General features: G+C 45.7%; 1 protein-coding gene across 1 annotated transcript; it reads left to right on the top strand.

Moving 5' to 3' along the window:
• The first annotated feature begins 1,284 nt into the window (after nt 1–1,284).
• LOC119937579 (arylsulfatase L-like) lies at nt 1,285–14,405 on the top strand. Its single transcript, XM_038757132.1, has 7 exons — nt 1,285–1,300; nt 2,291–2,390; nt 4,678–4,799; nt 7,332–7,454; nt 9,506–9,929; nt 12,837–12,969; nt 14,304–14,405. Exons 1-7 carry the CDS (start codon nt 1,285–1,287, stop codon nt 14,322–14,324), a joined length of 939 nt encoding a protein of 312 aa, XP_038613060.1. The 3' UTR covers nt 14,325–14,405.
• The last annotated feature ends 2,275 nt before the right edge of the window (nt 14,406–16,680 follow it).

The raw sequence follows: 16,680 nt of genomic DNA on the forward strand, positions 1-16,680 counted from the left end.
TGATATGATTGCCTTTTGAATTCAAGGATGTGGCTTCAGCCAAACAATTGCAGCTGTGGAGGGTTATCATAAATATTTGGGATCTTTTTTTGTTTTTCCTAGATCCTGGAGCTCTTAGTGCCCAATGTGAATCACGTACTGTTTTGCCGATAGCCTCGCATGAGTGGTTTGAATGTTACTCTAGGTAAACAAGAACAGGAGGTTCCATCCTCTGAATAAGGCTCAAATAAAACGAGCCGTTAGAGCAGTCTTGGAATGTCTCTGGGCTTGGTTCTCCCAGAGCAGTCTGAAACAAGGAAGCTTTGTCAATGAAACGGCTCTGGTTTCCGTACAGTCTGGCGTTCATTTGGTGCTGCTACTCCAGCCTAAAATATAAATAGACGATACATTCCTGCCTGCCAAGGAATGAACTGAGAGTGAGGAAGGAATCGCTCAATTCAAGGGCTCACCAGACGTGGAGAACTCTGAAGCCCCCCTCTTACGGGGTCACCCCTTCAGGTATTGATCGCCTATGCCGGTTTTTTTTTCAATAGTATTCGTCAAGCGCTTACTGTGTGCCAGGCACTGTACTGAGCGCTGGGGTAGATACAAGCTAATCAGATTGGACACAGTCCATGTCCTGCATGGGACTCACAGTCTTAATCCCCATTTTATGGATGAGGGAACTGAATCCAGGAAAGTGAGGTGAATCCCCCAAAGTCACACAGCAGATGCGTGGTGGAGCCATGATTAGAACCCAGGTCCTCTGGATCCCAGGCCTGAGGTCATTCTACTAGGCCACACTGCTTTCCTTTTGTTTTTCCTTGTTCAGAGATAGGCAGAACCCCTTTTTTATGGTATTTGTTCAGCGCTTCCTCCATGCCAGGCACTGTTCTAAGTGCTGCGGAAGATACAGACGAATCAGATTGGACAAGGTCCCTGTCCTGTATGGGGCTCGTAGGACTGCATGGCTACTTTTCTCCTTCCAGCACAGCAGAGGTGGCAGACACATTCCCTGCCCAAAACGAGCAGCGTGGTTTTTATCGCTTTTGTTTTCTTCCAGCCGCAGAGAGCTGGGGGGAGCAGAGATACAAGCAGTTGTTTGAAGGTGGGGGGGTCTTACTCCTCAGCTCCCAGCATGGCTTGGTTCTACCAACCACCCCCTGCACCCTTCCTCCCAATCTGTCTCATTCTGTTTGTTCATTTTTGCCAACAGGACTGGCTGATCAAGTCCTTTCTTCTAGAAGCCCGCTTCGCTGTTGACATGACCCTGATCTCGTCTCACCCCTCAGTGTGAAGAAGAACATGAGGTACCCGGCAGGTTGCTGGTAAGACATATTTCTTGGAATTAAAAAATAGCCCCACTCTAACTTTTGGTTTTTAAATCCTAACTATTGAGGGTCCTTGGAGTAGCTTTAGTTTCCCTGGGCCTCTCAGTGGAAGGTTAGAGACAGATAAAACAGAACCTGTGGCTCTCAAAGAAATATTGGGAATTGATGCACATCTTTTTTTTTTCCCGATGGTATTTGTTGAGTGCTACTATGTGCCAGGCACTGTACTAAGCACTGGGGTAGATATAAGATAATCAGGTTGGACACAGTCCACGTCCCACATGAGCTCACAGTCTCAATCCCTGTTTTAAAGGTAACTGAGGCACAGAGAAGTGAAGGGCACTTACCCAAGGTCACACAGCAGACAAGCGGAGGAGCTGGGATTAGAACCCAGGTCCTTCTAACTCCCAGGCCTTGGCTCTCTCCACTAGGCCACGCTACTTGATTGCATGAGATAGACGCTCTCCTCTAAGGGGGCTCACTTATCCCGGGTCTCGGGCATCTCATGGTCTGGGAACTAGGAGAGGGTGAAAGAATGCTCTTTTGGCGCAGAATTAGTCAGTCAGTCAATCGTATTTGTTGAGCGTTTACTGTGTGCAGAGCACTTTACTAAGCACTTACAATAGAGTACAAAAGAACAACATAATAGGCGAATTCCCTGCTCACAACGAGCTTAGAGTCTAGAGGGGGAGACAGACATTAATGTAAATAAATAAATTACAGAAATGTACATAAGTGGTGTGGGGCTGGGAGGGGAGATGAAAAAAGGGAATAAGTCAGGCGACGCAGAAGGGAATGGGAGAAGAGGAAAAGAGGGCTTAGGGAAGGCCTCTTTGAAGGACGGAAGAAGAAGCACTTACTACAGTGCTCTGCACATAGTAAGTGCTCAATAAATACCATTGATTGATTGATTTCTTATCTTGGTTCCAGGCACTATGTGCTGATCACCCTTGGTCTGTTCCTGGTTTTGCATTCATCAGGATCGATTGATTTAGCCGGCTCCCGGCCCAATATCGTCCTGTTCCTGGCAGATGATCTTGGAATCGGAGATCTTGGCTGCTATGGTAATGACACCTTAAGGTAAGAAGTCATTCTCTCTCCCTTCTATATCACCTCTGCACTTTGGTCTTATCCTTTAAGCCCTTGATAAGCAGTACAACCTAGTGGATAATAATAATAATGGTATTTGTTAAGTGCTTACTATGTGCCAAGCACTGTTCTAAGTACCGGGGGATGGATACAAGGTAATCAGGTTGTCCCACGTGGGGCTCAAAGTGTCTTAATCCCCATTTTGCGTATGAGGGAATTTAGGCCCAGAGAAGTTAAGTGACCTGCCCAAGTCACACAGCTGACACGTGGTGGATCCGGGATTAGAACCCATGATCTCTGACTTCCAAGCCCGTGTTCTTTCCACTGAGGCATGCCGCTTCCCCCATTCCTTCAACCCCATATCAAAAGACTTGCCCCTTCCCTTCTTTCCTCCATAACTGCCATCTTCCACTGTTGGTTCTCCAGTGGCTTCTTCCCCACTGCTTTCAAACATCCTCGTGTCTGCCCTATCCTTAAAAAATACCCTCCCTGGACCCCACGGCTCCCTCCAGCTATCACTCCATCTCCCTCCTCCCATTCTGCTCCAACTCCTTGGGCGAGTTGTCTACACCCACTGTCTCAGGTTCCTCCTGTAGTGCTACATGCCAGGCATGTGTTTTAAGCGCTGGCGTGGATACAAGGTAATCGGCTTGGACCCAGCTCATGTCCACATGGGGCTCACAGATTATAAATGAGGGAACTGAGTCATGGAGAGTCAGTCAGCCCTACTGAGAGCTCACCTCCTCCAGGAGGCCTTCCCAGACTGACCCCCCTTTTTCTTCTCCCCCTCCCCATCCCCCCTGCCCTACCTCCTTCCCCTCCCCACAGCACCTGTATATATGTTTGTACAGATTTATTACTCTATTTATTTTATTTGTACATATTTACTATTCTATTTATTTTGTTAATAATGTACATATAGCTTTAATTCTATTTATTCTGATGACTTTGACACTTGTCTCCATGTTTTGTTTTGTTGTCTGTCTCCCCCTTCTAGACTGCGAGCCCGTTGTTGGGTAGGGACCGTCTTTATATGTTGCCATTATACTTCCCAAGCGCTTAGTCCAGTGCTCTGCACACAGTAAGCGCTCAATCAATACGATTGAATGAATGAATGAGAAGCGAAATGACTTGCCCAAGGACACACAACAGACAAGTAGTGGAGTTGGTTTTTGAACCCAGGTCCTTTGAACTCCCAGGCCTATGTTCTCTCCCCCATGCCATGCTGCTTCCCTAGGTCACCATAATAAGCACCATAATAGCACTTTTTTTTTTCTTTTTTGGTATCTGTTAAGCCCCACACTCTGTGGTACTTACGCTTAACAAAACATATTTTGTTATATTAAGCTTATATTAAACAGAGGCATAACGAAAAGAACGTAGGCCTGGGAGATAGAAAAACCTGCATTCTTATTCCGGCTCATACTCTTGCCTCTGGATCCCCTGGGTGAACTCACTAGGCTTCTCTGCTCCTCGGTTTCCCCATCAGTAAAATGGGAATTCAATTTCTATTCCCCTTCATTCATTCATTCATTCAATCGGATTATTGAGCACTTACTGTGTGCAAAGCACCGTACTACGTGCATGGGAGAGAACGATATAACAATAAACAGACACATTCCCTGCTCACAGTCTAGAGCGGGGGACAGACATTAGTATACATAAATTAATTAAAGATATATCCATAATAATAATAATGATGGCATTTATTAAGCGCTTACTACGTGAAAAGCACTGTTCTAAGCACTGGGGAGGTTACAAGGTAATCAGGTTGTCCCACGGGGGGCTCACAGTCAATCCCCATTTTACAGATGAGGTAACTGAGGCACAGAGAAGTTAAGTGACTTGCCCAAAGTCACACAGCTTGTCAGCTGTGGCGGAGCCGGGATTTGAACCCCTGACAACAGACTCCAAAGCCCATGCTGTTTCCACTGAGCCACGCTGCGTACCATTTCTAGACTGTGAGCCCACTGTTGGGTAGGGACCGTCTCTATATGTTGCCAACTTGTACTTCCCAAGCGCTTAGTACAGTGCTCTGCACACAATAAGTGCTCAATGAATGAATGAATGGAGCTGGGAGAGGGGATGAATGAACAGAGCAAGTTAGGGTGAGCTTCATAAAGGGACAGGGAACATGGCCTTGGAGCTGATGGGATTATCGGGTCTCTACCCCAAGGCGGGACACAAAGAGGGAGGATGGGGAAAAATGATGGTGATAATTGAACAGGCTCAACTGTCGTAACATGGAGTGTTTGACTTGTGTTTGTTCCCATTCTAGAACTCCCAATATTGATCGCCTGGCCCAGGAGGGAGTGAGACTGACCCAGCACATCTCGGCAGCGTCTGTCTGCACCCCGAGCCGAGCAGCCTTCCTCACAGGGAGATACCCCATCCGCTCAGGTCAGCCTCATTCATTTCCTTTCTTTATTTATGCCATTTGGTAAGCCCTTACTCTGTGCCAGGCACTCTGAGCACGGGCCTGGAGTCGTGAGCCCGTTGTTGGGTAGGGACCGTCTCTATATGTTGCTGACTTGTACTTCCCAAGTGCTCTGCGCACAGTAAGCGCTCAATAAATACGATGGAATGAATGAATGAATGAATCCCGGCTCTGCCACTTGTCGACACCTCACTTCTCTGGGCCTCTGTTACCTCAACTGTAAAATTCATTCATTCAGTCGTATTTATTGAGCGCTTACTGTGTGCAGAGCACTGTACTAAGCGCTTGGGAAGTCCAAGTCGGCAACATATAGAGACGGTCCCTACCCAGCAACGGGCTCACAGTCTAGAGGTGGGAGACAGACAACAAAACAAAACATGTGGACAGGTGTCAAGTGGTCAGAACAAATAGAATTAAAGCTATTTGCACATCATTAACAAAATAAATAGAATAGTAAATATGTACAAGTAAAATAGAGTAATAAATCTGTACAAACATATATACAGGTGCTGTGGGGAGGGGAAGGAGGTAGGGCGGGGGGGATGGGGAGTAGGAGAGGAAAAAGGAGACTCAGTCTGGGAAGGCCTCTTGGAGGAGGTGAGCTCGCAGTAATAATAATAATAATAATAATGGCATTTGTTAAGCACTTACTATGTGCAAAGCACTGTTCTAAGCATTGGAGTAGGGGTTTGAAGGGAGGGGATTAAGACCGTAAACCCCTTGTGGGACAGGAAAATGCATCCAACTGATTACCTTGTATCTATCCCGGTGCTTAGTATGAAGCACGTGGCTTAGTGGAAAGACCATAGGCTTGGGAGTCAGAGGACACAGGTTCTAATCCTGGCTCTGCCACTTATCTGCTCTGAGACCTAGGGCATGCCACTTAACTTCTCTGTGCCTCAGTTAATTCATCTGCAAAATGGGGATTATTCATTCATTCATTCAATTGTATTTATTGAGCGCTTACTGTGTGCAGAGCACTGTACTAAGCACTTGGGAAGTACAAGTTGCAACATACAGAGACAGTTCCTACCCAACAACAGGCTCACAGTCTAGAAGGGGGAGACAGACAACAAAACAAAGCGTGTGGACAGGTGTCAAGTCGTCAGAACAAGTAGAATTAAAGCTAAATGCACATCATTAACAAAATAAATAGAATAGTAAATATGTACAAGTATATGACTGTGAGCCCCATGAGGGACAACCTGATTACCTTGTATGTACATCAGTGCTTAGAACAGTGCTTGGCACATAATAAGCACTTAACAAGTGCCATAATTATTATTTATTATTATTTACAGTGCCTGACACCTAGTAAGTGCTTAACAAAACCCACTATTATTATTATTACTATGTCCTGAGGTAGGTACAAGCTAATCAAGTTCGTGTCCCATGTAGGGTTCACGGTCTTATTCATCCCCATTTTGCAGACGAGGGAACTGAGGCCCAGAGAAATGAAGTGACTCGCCCAGGGTCACCCGGAGTGCAAGTGGCGGAGCTGGGATTAGAACTCAGATCCTTCTGACTCCAAGCTGTAGCCACTGGGCCACACATGATGCAACAATGTGAATTTTACTCAAGCTACTAAAATGTTCATATGAGAGAGACAGGATGCTTACGCAATCCATCAATCAGTGGTATTTATTGAGCGCTTACAGTATACGGTGTAGTACAGTGCTCTGCACACAGTAAGCGCTCAATAAATGCGATTGAATGAATGAATAAATGTACAGAGCACTGTAATAAGCAGCATGGCTCAGTGGAAAGAGCACGGGCTTTGGACACAGAGGTCATGGTTCAAATCCTGGCTCCGCCACATGTCTGCTGTATGACCTTGGGCAAGTCACTTAACTTCACTGAGCCTCAGTTACCTCATCTGTAAAGTGGGGATGAAGACTGTGAGCCCCACGTGGGATAAACTGATCACCTCGTATCCCCCCCAGTACCTAGAACAGTTGTTTGTACATAGTAAGCGCTTAACAAATGCCATCATCATTATTATTATTATTATTATTAATAAGCATTTGGGTGGTTTCAGTACAGCAGTGAAAAAATGTGCTGAAAGAAGGAGCCCAGGCTCTTTCCTTTTGGCCATGTTGCTGCTCCTTGTTTCAATTATTTCTGTATTTATCAGTGTATTTATTTATCAGTATTTATTTATTTATCAGTACTGCATTTATCAGTCTTTTACATTTTTCTTTTTTCATTGTTTGATGATTATTTGTGCATCTGTGTATCACTTGCTCTCCCCACCCACTTATTCTTACACCGTGAACCCGTAGGAAGCCAGGGACTACGTCAAAATTTTCCCCATGTAACTTTTCCCAGCACATAGCACAGTGCTCTTCACCCAGTGGGTGTTTAATAAATACTACCATGACACACCTGGGCAAATGGGGCGAGAGGAATTTCTCCGAGCTTTAGAACCGAGTCGATTTTTTTAAAAGCAAACAAGTTCTATCTCCTTTTCCACAACAACATTTGGCTCCCCTCAGGCATGGTCTCCAGTGATGGATACAGAGTTCTTCGATGGACTGCAAGTTCGGGGGGGCTCCCCCCAAATGAAACAACTTTTGGAGAGATACTACAAGAGCAAGGCTATTCCACTGGATTAATAGGTACCGTATGTCCATTCTTGTCTTGTCATATGCTGTTGAGTCGTGTCCGATCCATAGCGACACCATGGATGCTTCTGTCCCAGAACTCCCGCCTCCATCTGCAATCATTCTGGTAGTGTATCCATAGAGTTTTCCTGGTAAAAATATGGAAGTGGTTTACCATTGCCTTCTTCCGCACAGTAAACTTAAGTCTCTGCCCTCGACTCTCTCCTGTGCCGCTGCTGCTCAGCACAGGGGAGTTTTGACTTGTAGCCAATTGCCGTCAATCAATCAATCATATTTATTGAGCGCTAACTATGTGTAGAGCACTGTACTAAGCACTTGGGAGAGAATGGTAGCATAATTAGATACTCTCTCAGCCCTCAAGGAACTGTGCATATTCTTTCCCAGTGCTTATTCTGCACACAGTAAGTGTTTAATAAATACTGTTACTACCACTTGCAATCTAGTGAGGTGTCCTAGGAGCACATGAATCAACTGATGTTTGTCACACACTCTGGAGGAAATACAAATAATTAATTATTTAAATATGGTATTTGTTAATCACTTAGTGTGTGTCAAGCACTGTTCTAAGCTCTGGGGTAGATACAAGTTAATCAGGTGGAGACTCACAGTCTGTGTAGGAGGGAGAAAAAGTAGGCTTCCAGGCTGGTGTAGACTCTGGTTTAAAACTCTGCCCACAAATCCCAACCATAATATAATTTCAAATAAGAAAATCTCATGATGGTGAGGAGAGAGCAATAAATAAATCATTGGTATTTGTTGAGCATTTACTATGTGCAGAACGCTGTACTAAGTCAGACATCTTCCCTGCTCATAAAGAGCTTACAGCCTAAAGTGAAGAAACCAAGGTAGCAGCAACAGATTTTTTTTATGGTATTTGTTAAGCGCTTCCTATATGCCAGGCGCTGTTCTAAGCACCGGGGTAGATACAAGCTGATTAGGAACTATGTCCAACCCCTGTCCCATTGGGGGCTCACAGTATTAATCCACCATTTTTCAGATGAGGGAACTGTGGCCCAGAGAAGTGAAGTGACTTGCCCAAGGTTACACAGCAGCCAAGTGGCAAAGCCAGGATTTGGACCTTTTGATTCTCAGGCCTGGCCTCTATCCAATAGGCCGTGTTACTTCTCTTTCAATAAATCAATCAATGGTTTTTATTGAGTGCATACTATGTGCAAAACACTCTACTGAGGCTCTTGGGAGAGTACAGTACAACAAAATTAGCAGACATTCCCTTCCCAGAATATGCTTACAGTCTAAAATTCTCTGTACCAACTCTGTTATATTGTTAATAATAATAATGGCATTTGTTAAGTGCTTACTAAGTGTAAAGCACTGTTCTAAGTGCTGGGGGGGATACAAGGTGATCAGGTTGTCCCTTGTGGGGCTCACAGTCTTAATCCCCGTTTTACAGATGAGGTAACTGAGGCCCAGAGAAGTTAAGTGACTTGCCCAAATTCACATAGCTGACAAGTGGCAGAGCCGGGATTCGAACCCATGACCTCTGGCTCCCAAGCCTGGGCTCTTTCCACTGAGCCACGTTGCTTCTCAATACAATACAATGCAACAGTATTGTTGTATTGGCCTCTCCCAAGCCCTCAGTCCTGTGCTCTGCACAGAGTAAGCTCTCAATAAATCTGACTTGTTAATGGATCGATTGATAGATAAAAGTGCTTGTTGCGGGCAGGGAATTTGTCTTATTGTTATATTGTACTCTCTCGCACTAAGTACAGTGCTTTGCAAACGGTAAGTGCTCAGTAAATATGATTGAATGAATGAACGAATTGAACAAGTTGGCTCTGAATTCAATCAGTAAATCAGTGGCAGAGCACTGGGCCGAGCACTTAGGAGAGTCCAGTACGGCAGAATGAGCAGATACAAATGTATTTATTTCTGTCAACATCTTGCTCCCCCTCCAGACTGCAAGCTCTTTGAGGGCCAGGAATGTGTCTATCTACTGTTGTAGTGTCCTCTCCCACAGTGTTGTGCACACAGTGAGCGCTCAGTCAGTACGATCGAATGAATGAATGTCCCCGGTCCGACTGCAGGGAAATGGCACCAGGGGCTCAACTGCGAACGGCGTTCAGACCACTGCCACCACCCGCTGAACCACGGGTTCGACTATTTCTACGGGATGCCCTTCTCCCTCATGGGGGATTGCAAGCTCTCCCTGCACTCGGAGAAGCGGGCCCGCTTAGAGAGCCAGTTCTCCCTGGCCGCCCAGAGCCTCGCCCTCGCCAGCCTCACCCTGGCCCTGGGCCGGGCCGCGGGCCTGCTCCCGGCCCCGTGGAAGCTGAGCGCCTCCGTGGCCGGGGCCGCCGTCCTGGCGTCCGCCGCCTCTCGCCTCACCCACGCGCTCATCAAGCACGGGGACTGCTTCCTGATGAGGAACCACCTGATCGTCGAGCAGCCCATGGTCTTAGAGAGGACGTCGCCCCAGATGCTCAGGGAGGCCGTGGCCTTCGTCGAAAGGTAACTACGGCCTGCTCAGTGGGCCCTGTTGGCCTGTGTGCCCACTGTTGGGTAGGGACTGTCTCTATATGTTGCCAATTTGTACTTCCCAAGCGCTTAGTACAGTGCTCTGCACATAGTAAGCGCTCAATAAATACAGTTGATGATTGATGATGTGTCTCCTCGGGGAGAGTCGAGCTTCCCCAGGGAAGCCACGTTTCAGTCAGTCAGTCACTCAGTCGTCGTTGTTGAGCGCCGAACCGTGTACATGGCACTGGGTTTCAGTCAGGCAGTCGATCAGTCATGTTTGTTGAGCCCTGACAGGGTGCAGAACACCGTACTAAGCGCTTGGGAGAGCATAATATAACAGAGTTATCTGTCCCTGTGGAAAGAGCCCGGGCTTTGGAGTCAGAGGTCAGCCCGCTGTTGGGTAGGGACCGTCTCTATATGTTGCCAACCTGTCCTTCCCAAGCGCTTAGTACAGTGCTCTGCACAAAGTAAGCACTCAATAAATACGATTGAATGAATGAATGCGTTCTAATCCCGGCTTTGCCGCATGTCAGCTGTGTGACCTTGGACAAGTCACTTAACTTCTCTGGGCCTCAGTTCCCTCATCTGTAAAATGGGGATTTCATTCATTCATTCATTCGATCGTATTTATTGAGCGCTTACTGTGTGCAGAGCACTGTACTAAGCGCTGGGGAATCAATCAATCGTATTTATTGAGCACTTACTGTGTGCAGAGCACTGTACTAAGCGCTTGGGAAGTACAAGTTGACAACATATAGAGACGGTCCCTACCCAGCAGTGGGCTCATAGTCTAGAAGGGGGAGACAGAGAACAAAACAAAACATTTTAACAAAATAAAATAAATAGAATAGACATGTACACATTAAATAAACAGAGTAATAAATACGTACAAACATATATACAGGTGCTGTGGGGAGGGGAAGGAGGTAAGGCCGGGGGCATGGGGAGGGGACTGAGACTGTGAGCCCCACGTGGGACAACCTGATCACCTTGTAACCTCCCCAGCTCTTAGAATAATGGCTTAATAAATGCCATTATTATTGTCATTGTTTTTCATGATATTCGTTAAGCTCTTATTATGTGCCAGGCACTCTGCTAAGCGCTGGGGTAGATACAAGCTAATCAGTTAGGACACAGTCCCTGTCCCACTTGGGACTCCCAGTCTAAGTAATAATAATGATAATAATGATATTTCTTAAGTACTCACCAAGTGCCAGGCACTGTACTAAGTGCTGTAGTGGATACAAAAAAATCAGGTTAGACCCTGTTCCTGAGCCACATGGGGTTCATAGTTTTAATCCCCATTTTGCAGATGAGGCCCAGAGAAATGAAGTGACTTGCCCAAGACCTCACTGCAGACAAGTGGTGGAGTCAGGATTAGAACCCAAGTCCTTCTGAGTCCCAGGCCTGTGCTCTATCTCCTTAGGCCATGCTGCTTCTTACATGTAGTTCTTATGTTTTTCTATTGTACTTTTTAAGCACTTTCTAAGTGCCAGGCACTGTTTTAAAACGCTGGGATACATACAAGCTAATCAGACAAGACACCGTTTCTGAAATTTCTTAATTGCGGTTTCTTCATTCTTAATTCCTAATTAGCAGGTCCTGTTTAGATTCTGCCAGCAGAGGGTAGAGCTAGAGTCCTCTGTTCACAAAAAAAAATGAGATTGGGAAAAGTGATACTAACCCTCTCTCTCCTCTCTCCACTTCCTCAGCAATACAAATGCAGCTTGCCCTGAAGGAGTCAGGAGACTGGCAGACAGCCAGAAGCACGGGGAAAAAATGGGGCTAAAACTAGAATAAATGGAAACTCATAATAAATGAATGAATAAAATGAGTAACGGAACACCAGATAAGCTTAGAATAATAATAGTGATTTGTTAAACGCTTACTGTATGTTAAGCACTGTACTAATTGCTAGGGTAGAAAAGCAGGTCTCACATGGGGCTCAGAGTCTACACAGAAGGGAGAACGGGTATTGAATCCCCATTTTGTAGATGAGGGAACTGAGGCCAGGAGAAGAGAAGTGATTTGCCCAAGGTCACAGAGCAGACAAGTGGCGGAGCCCGGATAAAAACCCAGGTTCTTTGACTCCCAAGCCCGTGAGCTTTCCATTAGGCCATGCTAAGCGCTTAGTACAGTGCTCTGCACACAGTAAGTTCTCAGTAAATACGATTGGATGAGTGAATGAATGCTACTTCTCCAGGGTGGCTGTTGGAGTGATACAGTCAGGGTGAGGAAATTCTTTGGGGAATATGTCTGCTGGCCTAAGTGGGTATTTTTTGAATGCTTAACCGTCCAAAGCACTGTACAGAGCACTTGGGAGAGTACAATCATTTTTTTTAATGGTATCTGTTAAGTGCTTACTATGTGCCAGGAACTCTACTAAGCGCTGGGGTATTTACAAGCTAATCAGGTTGGACACAGTCCCTGTCCCACATGGGGCTCACAGTCATAATAATAATAATAATAATAATAATAATAATAATAATAATAATAATAATGTTGGTATTTGTTAAGTGCTTACTATGTGCCAAGCACTGTTCTAAGCACTGGGGAGGTTACTAGGTGATCAGGTTGTCCCACGGGGAGCTCACAGTCTTAATCCCCATTTTACAGATGAGGTAACTGAGGCACAGAGAAGTTAAGTGTCTTGCCCAAAGTCACGCAGCTGACAATTGGCAGAGCCGGGGTTTGAACCTATGACCTCTGACTCCAAAGCCCGTGCTCTTTCCACTGAGCCACGCTAGATGAGCAAATTGAGGCGCAGAGAACAGAAGTGACTTGCCCAAGGTCACAAGGCAGGCAGAAGGGGATTAGAACCCAGGCTCTATCCACTAGACCACACTGTATTAGATGTTATCCTGCCTTCAAGAACTGTAATGCATTTTCTATTTTTAGGAACAAGAAGGGACCTTTCCTCCTCTTCATCTCATGGTTGCATGTCCATTCCCCACTGGTGACCACAGAGAAGTTTCTGGGAACAAGCAAACATGGCTTGTACGGGGATAATGTAGAAGAGATGGATTGGATGGTAGGTAAGTGACTTCTTATCACATTTCCATTTTGAAATTGGGGAAGCAGCAGGGAAAGAGCCTAGGCCTAGGAGCCAGAGGTTCTAATCCCAGCTCCATCACTTGTCTGCTGTGTGACCTTAGACAAGTCTTTTCACTGCTCTCTGCCTCAGCTACCTCATAATAAATGTCATTATTATTATTACTTAGATTGTGAGCCCCATGTGGGACCTAATTATCTTTTACTTACCCCAGTGCTTGGCACAAAGTACGTACTGAACAAATAACAAATACCACACCCAGACTGAGCCCCCCCTTCTTCTCCCCCTCCTCCCTCTCTCCATCCCCCCCCGGCCTTACCTCCTTCCCTTCCCCAGAGCACCTGTATATCTATCTATCTATCTATCTATCTATCTATCTATCTATCTATCTATATGTTTGTACGGATTTATTACTCTATTTATTTTACTTGTACATATCTATTCTATTTATTTATTTATTTGCAAAATGGGGATTAAGACTGTGAGCCCCATGTGGGACAGGGACTGTGTCCAACCAGAGTATCTTGTATCTAACTCAGTGCTCAGTACAATGCCTGACACATAGTAAACGGTAAACAAATACTATAAAAAAAAAAAAACCCGGGGTGTGGTCGATCAGTTGGATAAAGAGAGCTCAGTGATGGACTTAAAGCCAAGAGTCAGGAGTTTCCGCTTGATGTGGAAAGGAATTGGCAGCCATCGCTGGCTTTTGAGGAACGGGGAGAGTGTGGAGAAACTAGCTGAAAAACAACAGCTTTGGAGAATAAAACAAAACCTGCGCGGATTTTAAAAGCCTGCCCAAAGTTCCTTACTGCTTGAGGTCATGCATGAAAATTTGTTTTATGACAGACCCAAGCCTCTAAATGACTTGTTGTGCTGATTAATGTGTATATGTGAATGGATTGGAATGAAAACTCATAGCGGGCAGGGATTCCAACTCTGTTGTAATCTCACAAGTGAGATTGATGACATTTATTAAGCGCATACTATGTGCAAAGCACTGTTCTAAGCGCTGGGGTGGTTACAAGGTGATCAGGTTGTCCCACGGGGGGGCTCACAGTCTTAATCCCCATTTTACAGATGAGGGAACTGAGGCACGGAGAAGTGAAGTGACTTACCCAAAGTCACACAGGTGACAATTGGTGGAGCTGGGATTTGAACCCAAGATCTCTGGCTCCAAAGCCCGGGCTCTTTCCACTGAGCCACACCGCTTCTCTGGTACTCACGGAAGAAGCACCATCTTTGGAAATGAAGCCCTCTCTCTTTAAATACACCTCTGACTGATTAAATGTGGTGGGTTTTTATCTTCCCAGGCCAAGTTCTGGATGCTTTAGACAAGGCGGGTTTGACAAACCGCACCCTCACGTACTTTGCCTCCGACCACGGAGGATCCTTAGAATCCCGAGAAGGGAATGCCCAGCGTGGCGGCTGGAATGGAATATTTAAAGGTAAGAATTCCGAAGTGGCAAAGGACATAGGTTCCCAAGCGCTTAGTACAGTGCTCTGCACGCAGTAAGCGCTCAGTAAATACGATCGAATGAATGAATCGGGAGCAGTGGTCCGTCGTTATTTTGTGGAGGAGGAGCAGTGTGGCCTAATGGAAAGACCAAGGGCTTGGGAGTCGGAAGGACTGGGGTTCTAATCCTACCTCTGCTAGTTGCTTGCTGTTTGACCTTGGGTGAGTCACGTTACTTCTCTGTGCTTCGGTTCCCTCAACTATAAAATCGGGATTCAATACCTGTTCTCCCTCCTACTTAGATTGTGAGCCCCATGTGGGACAGGGACTGTGTCCAATCTAATTAGCTTGTACTTTCTCCAGAGTTTAGAGCAGTATTTGACCTATGGAAAGCGCTCAACAAATACCATTAAAAAAAGGAGGATTGGGGTAGGAGGAGGAGAGGAGGGGTGGGAAGAGGAGATGGGGAATGAGAAAAAAGGAATGGGGAAAAGGTAGAGATAAGGAAAGGAATGAGGTACAAGTCTTTGCTCTTCTGTTATCACCATCAGTGTGGCCTAGTGGATAGAGCATGAGCCTGGGACTCAGAGGACCTGGGTTCTAATCCCAGCTCTGCCACTTACTTACCTTCTGTGTGACCTCGGGCAAGTCACTTCACTTCTCTACACCTCAGTTCCCTCATCTGTAAACTGGGGATGAAGACTGTGAGCCCCATATGGGACATGGGTGGGATCTAACTTTGTGTCTACCCCAGTGTTTAGTTCAATGCCTGGCATAGTAAGCGCTTAACAAATACCCTTAAAAAAAAAGAAAAAAAGAAGCACTACCATCAGGGCAGTAAAGAAGAAGGGCAGTGGCCCTGGTATATGGAGCCCCACATGCTGATTTAATAATTAATAATGATGGTATTTGTTAAGTGTTTACTATGTGCCAAGCAGTGTTCTAATTGCTGGGGTAGATAAAAGATTTTCAGGTGGACACAGTCCCTGTTCCACATGGGACTCACAATGTAAGTATTAATCCTAGCTTGTCAAATGAGGAAACTGACACCCAAAGAAGTTAATACCGTAGAAAAAATGCTTAGTTGATTAAAGATTGCCCACATACCTGGCAAGCCTCAGGATTTCCAAACAGCAGTCATCACCCTTACTGTTATCCACACGGAAGGCCCAATGGGCTTTAGGATAGAGAAGGCAAGGCTTCCAAATTTCCCTCCAGGGAAACTTAATTGTAAAAACGAGACCATCCGAGATTTTTAAAATGTAAAGGAAATCTGGCTGTTGGACTAGTTTCAATAAATGCCCAGATTTTTTTTTTTAAATCTTACTGCAGGGTAGGGTCAGGGTAACAGAAGAGGATTATTGAAGCCTAAATTAAGGAAGTTTGTCAGGACACATCATGACTTCTGGAAAGAATCCACTGGGTTTTTTTTTATGGAATATGATTTTTTTAATGGAAGTTTTTTAATGGAATATGTCAAAGACTGTAGACTCCAGACTGTAAGCTCATTGTGGGCAGGGAATGTGTCTGTTTATTGTTATATGGTACTCTCCCAAGCGCTCAGTAGAGTGCTTTGCACACAGTAAGCGCTCAATAAATACGATTGATTGAATGAATGAGTGAATGGAAAGACTGTTCTAAGCATTGAGGTAGATACCAGCCAATTATGTTGGACACTGTCCCTATCCCTCGTGATGTTCAATCCCCATTTTACAGATGAGGGAACTGAGGGACAGAGAAGCGAAGTTACTTGCCCAAGGTCACACAGCAGACAAGTGGCCGAGCCGGGATGAGAACCCAGGTCCTTTTGGCTCCCAGGCCCGGGCTGTAGTCACTAGGCCACACAGGTTTTATGATATCACATCTGGGCTTTTTCCACTAGGCCATGCTGCTTTTAACTCTGCTGTCTTTCTTTCTCACTCTTAAAACTGCAGGAGGCAAAGGAATGGGAGGCTGGGAAGGCGGAATCCGCGTGCCCGGGATTTTCCGTTGGCCGGGCGTCCTGCCCGCCGGCGGGGTCATCGACGAACCCACGAGCCTCATGGATATTTTGCCCACCGTGGCCTCCTTGGGCGGAGGAACCCTGCCCCGCGACAGGTAACCAAAACTTGACTCCATTCGCCGAGGCAATTTTCATTATCCCTGAATTGCTCGTTACAATTCGGTGGTAACAGGATAGTGAAAAAATAATAGACGAGCCCCCCTGACTGTCAGTCAAGCAATCAATCAGTGGT

Source organism: Tachyglossus aculeatus, chromosome 15 (genome assembly GCF_015852505.1).
Source record: "Tachyglossus aculeatus isolate mTacAcu1 chromosome 15, mTacAcu1.pri, whole genome shotgun sequence".
Classification (NCBI taxonomy): Eukaryota; Metazoa; Chordata; class Mammalia; order Monotremata; family Tachyglossidae; genus Tachyglossus; species Tachyglossus aculeatus.

Bases quoted from the DNA above. Each gene is read 5' to 3' on its own strand.
- LOC119937579 (XM_038757132.1), top strand. The intron at 2,391-4,677 runs GTAAGAAGTCAT...TTCCCATTCTAG, and splicing joins TATGGTAATGACACCTTAAG to AACTCCCAATATTGATCGCC. The intron at 9,930-12,836 runs GTAACTACGGCC...TTCTATTTTTAG, and splicing joins GCCGTGGCCTTCGTCGAAAG to GAACAAGAAGGGACCTTTCC.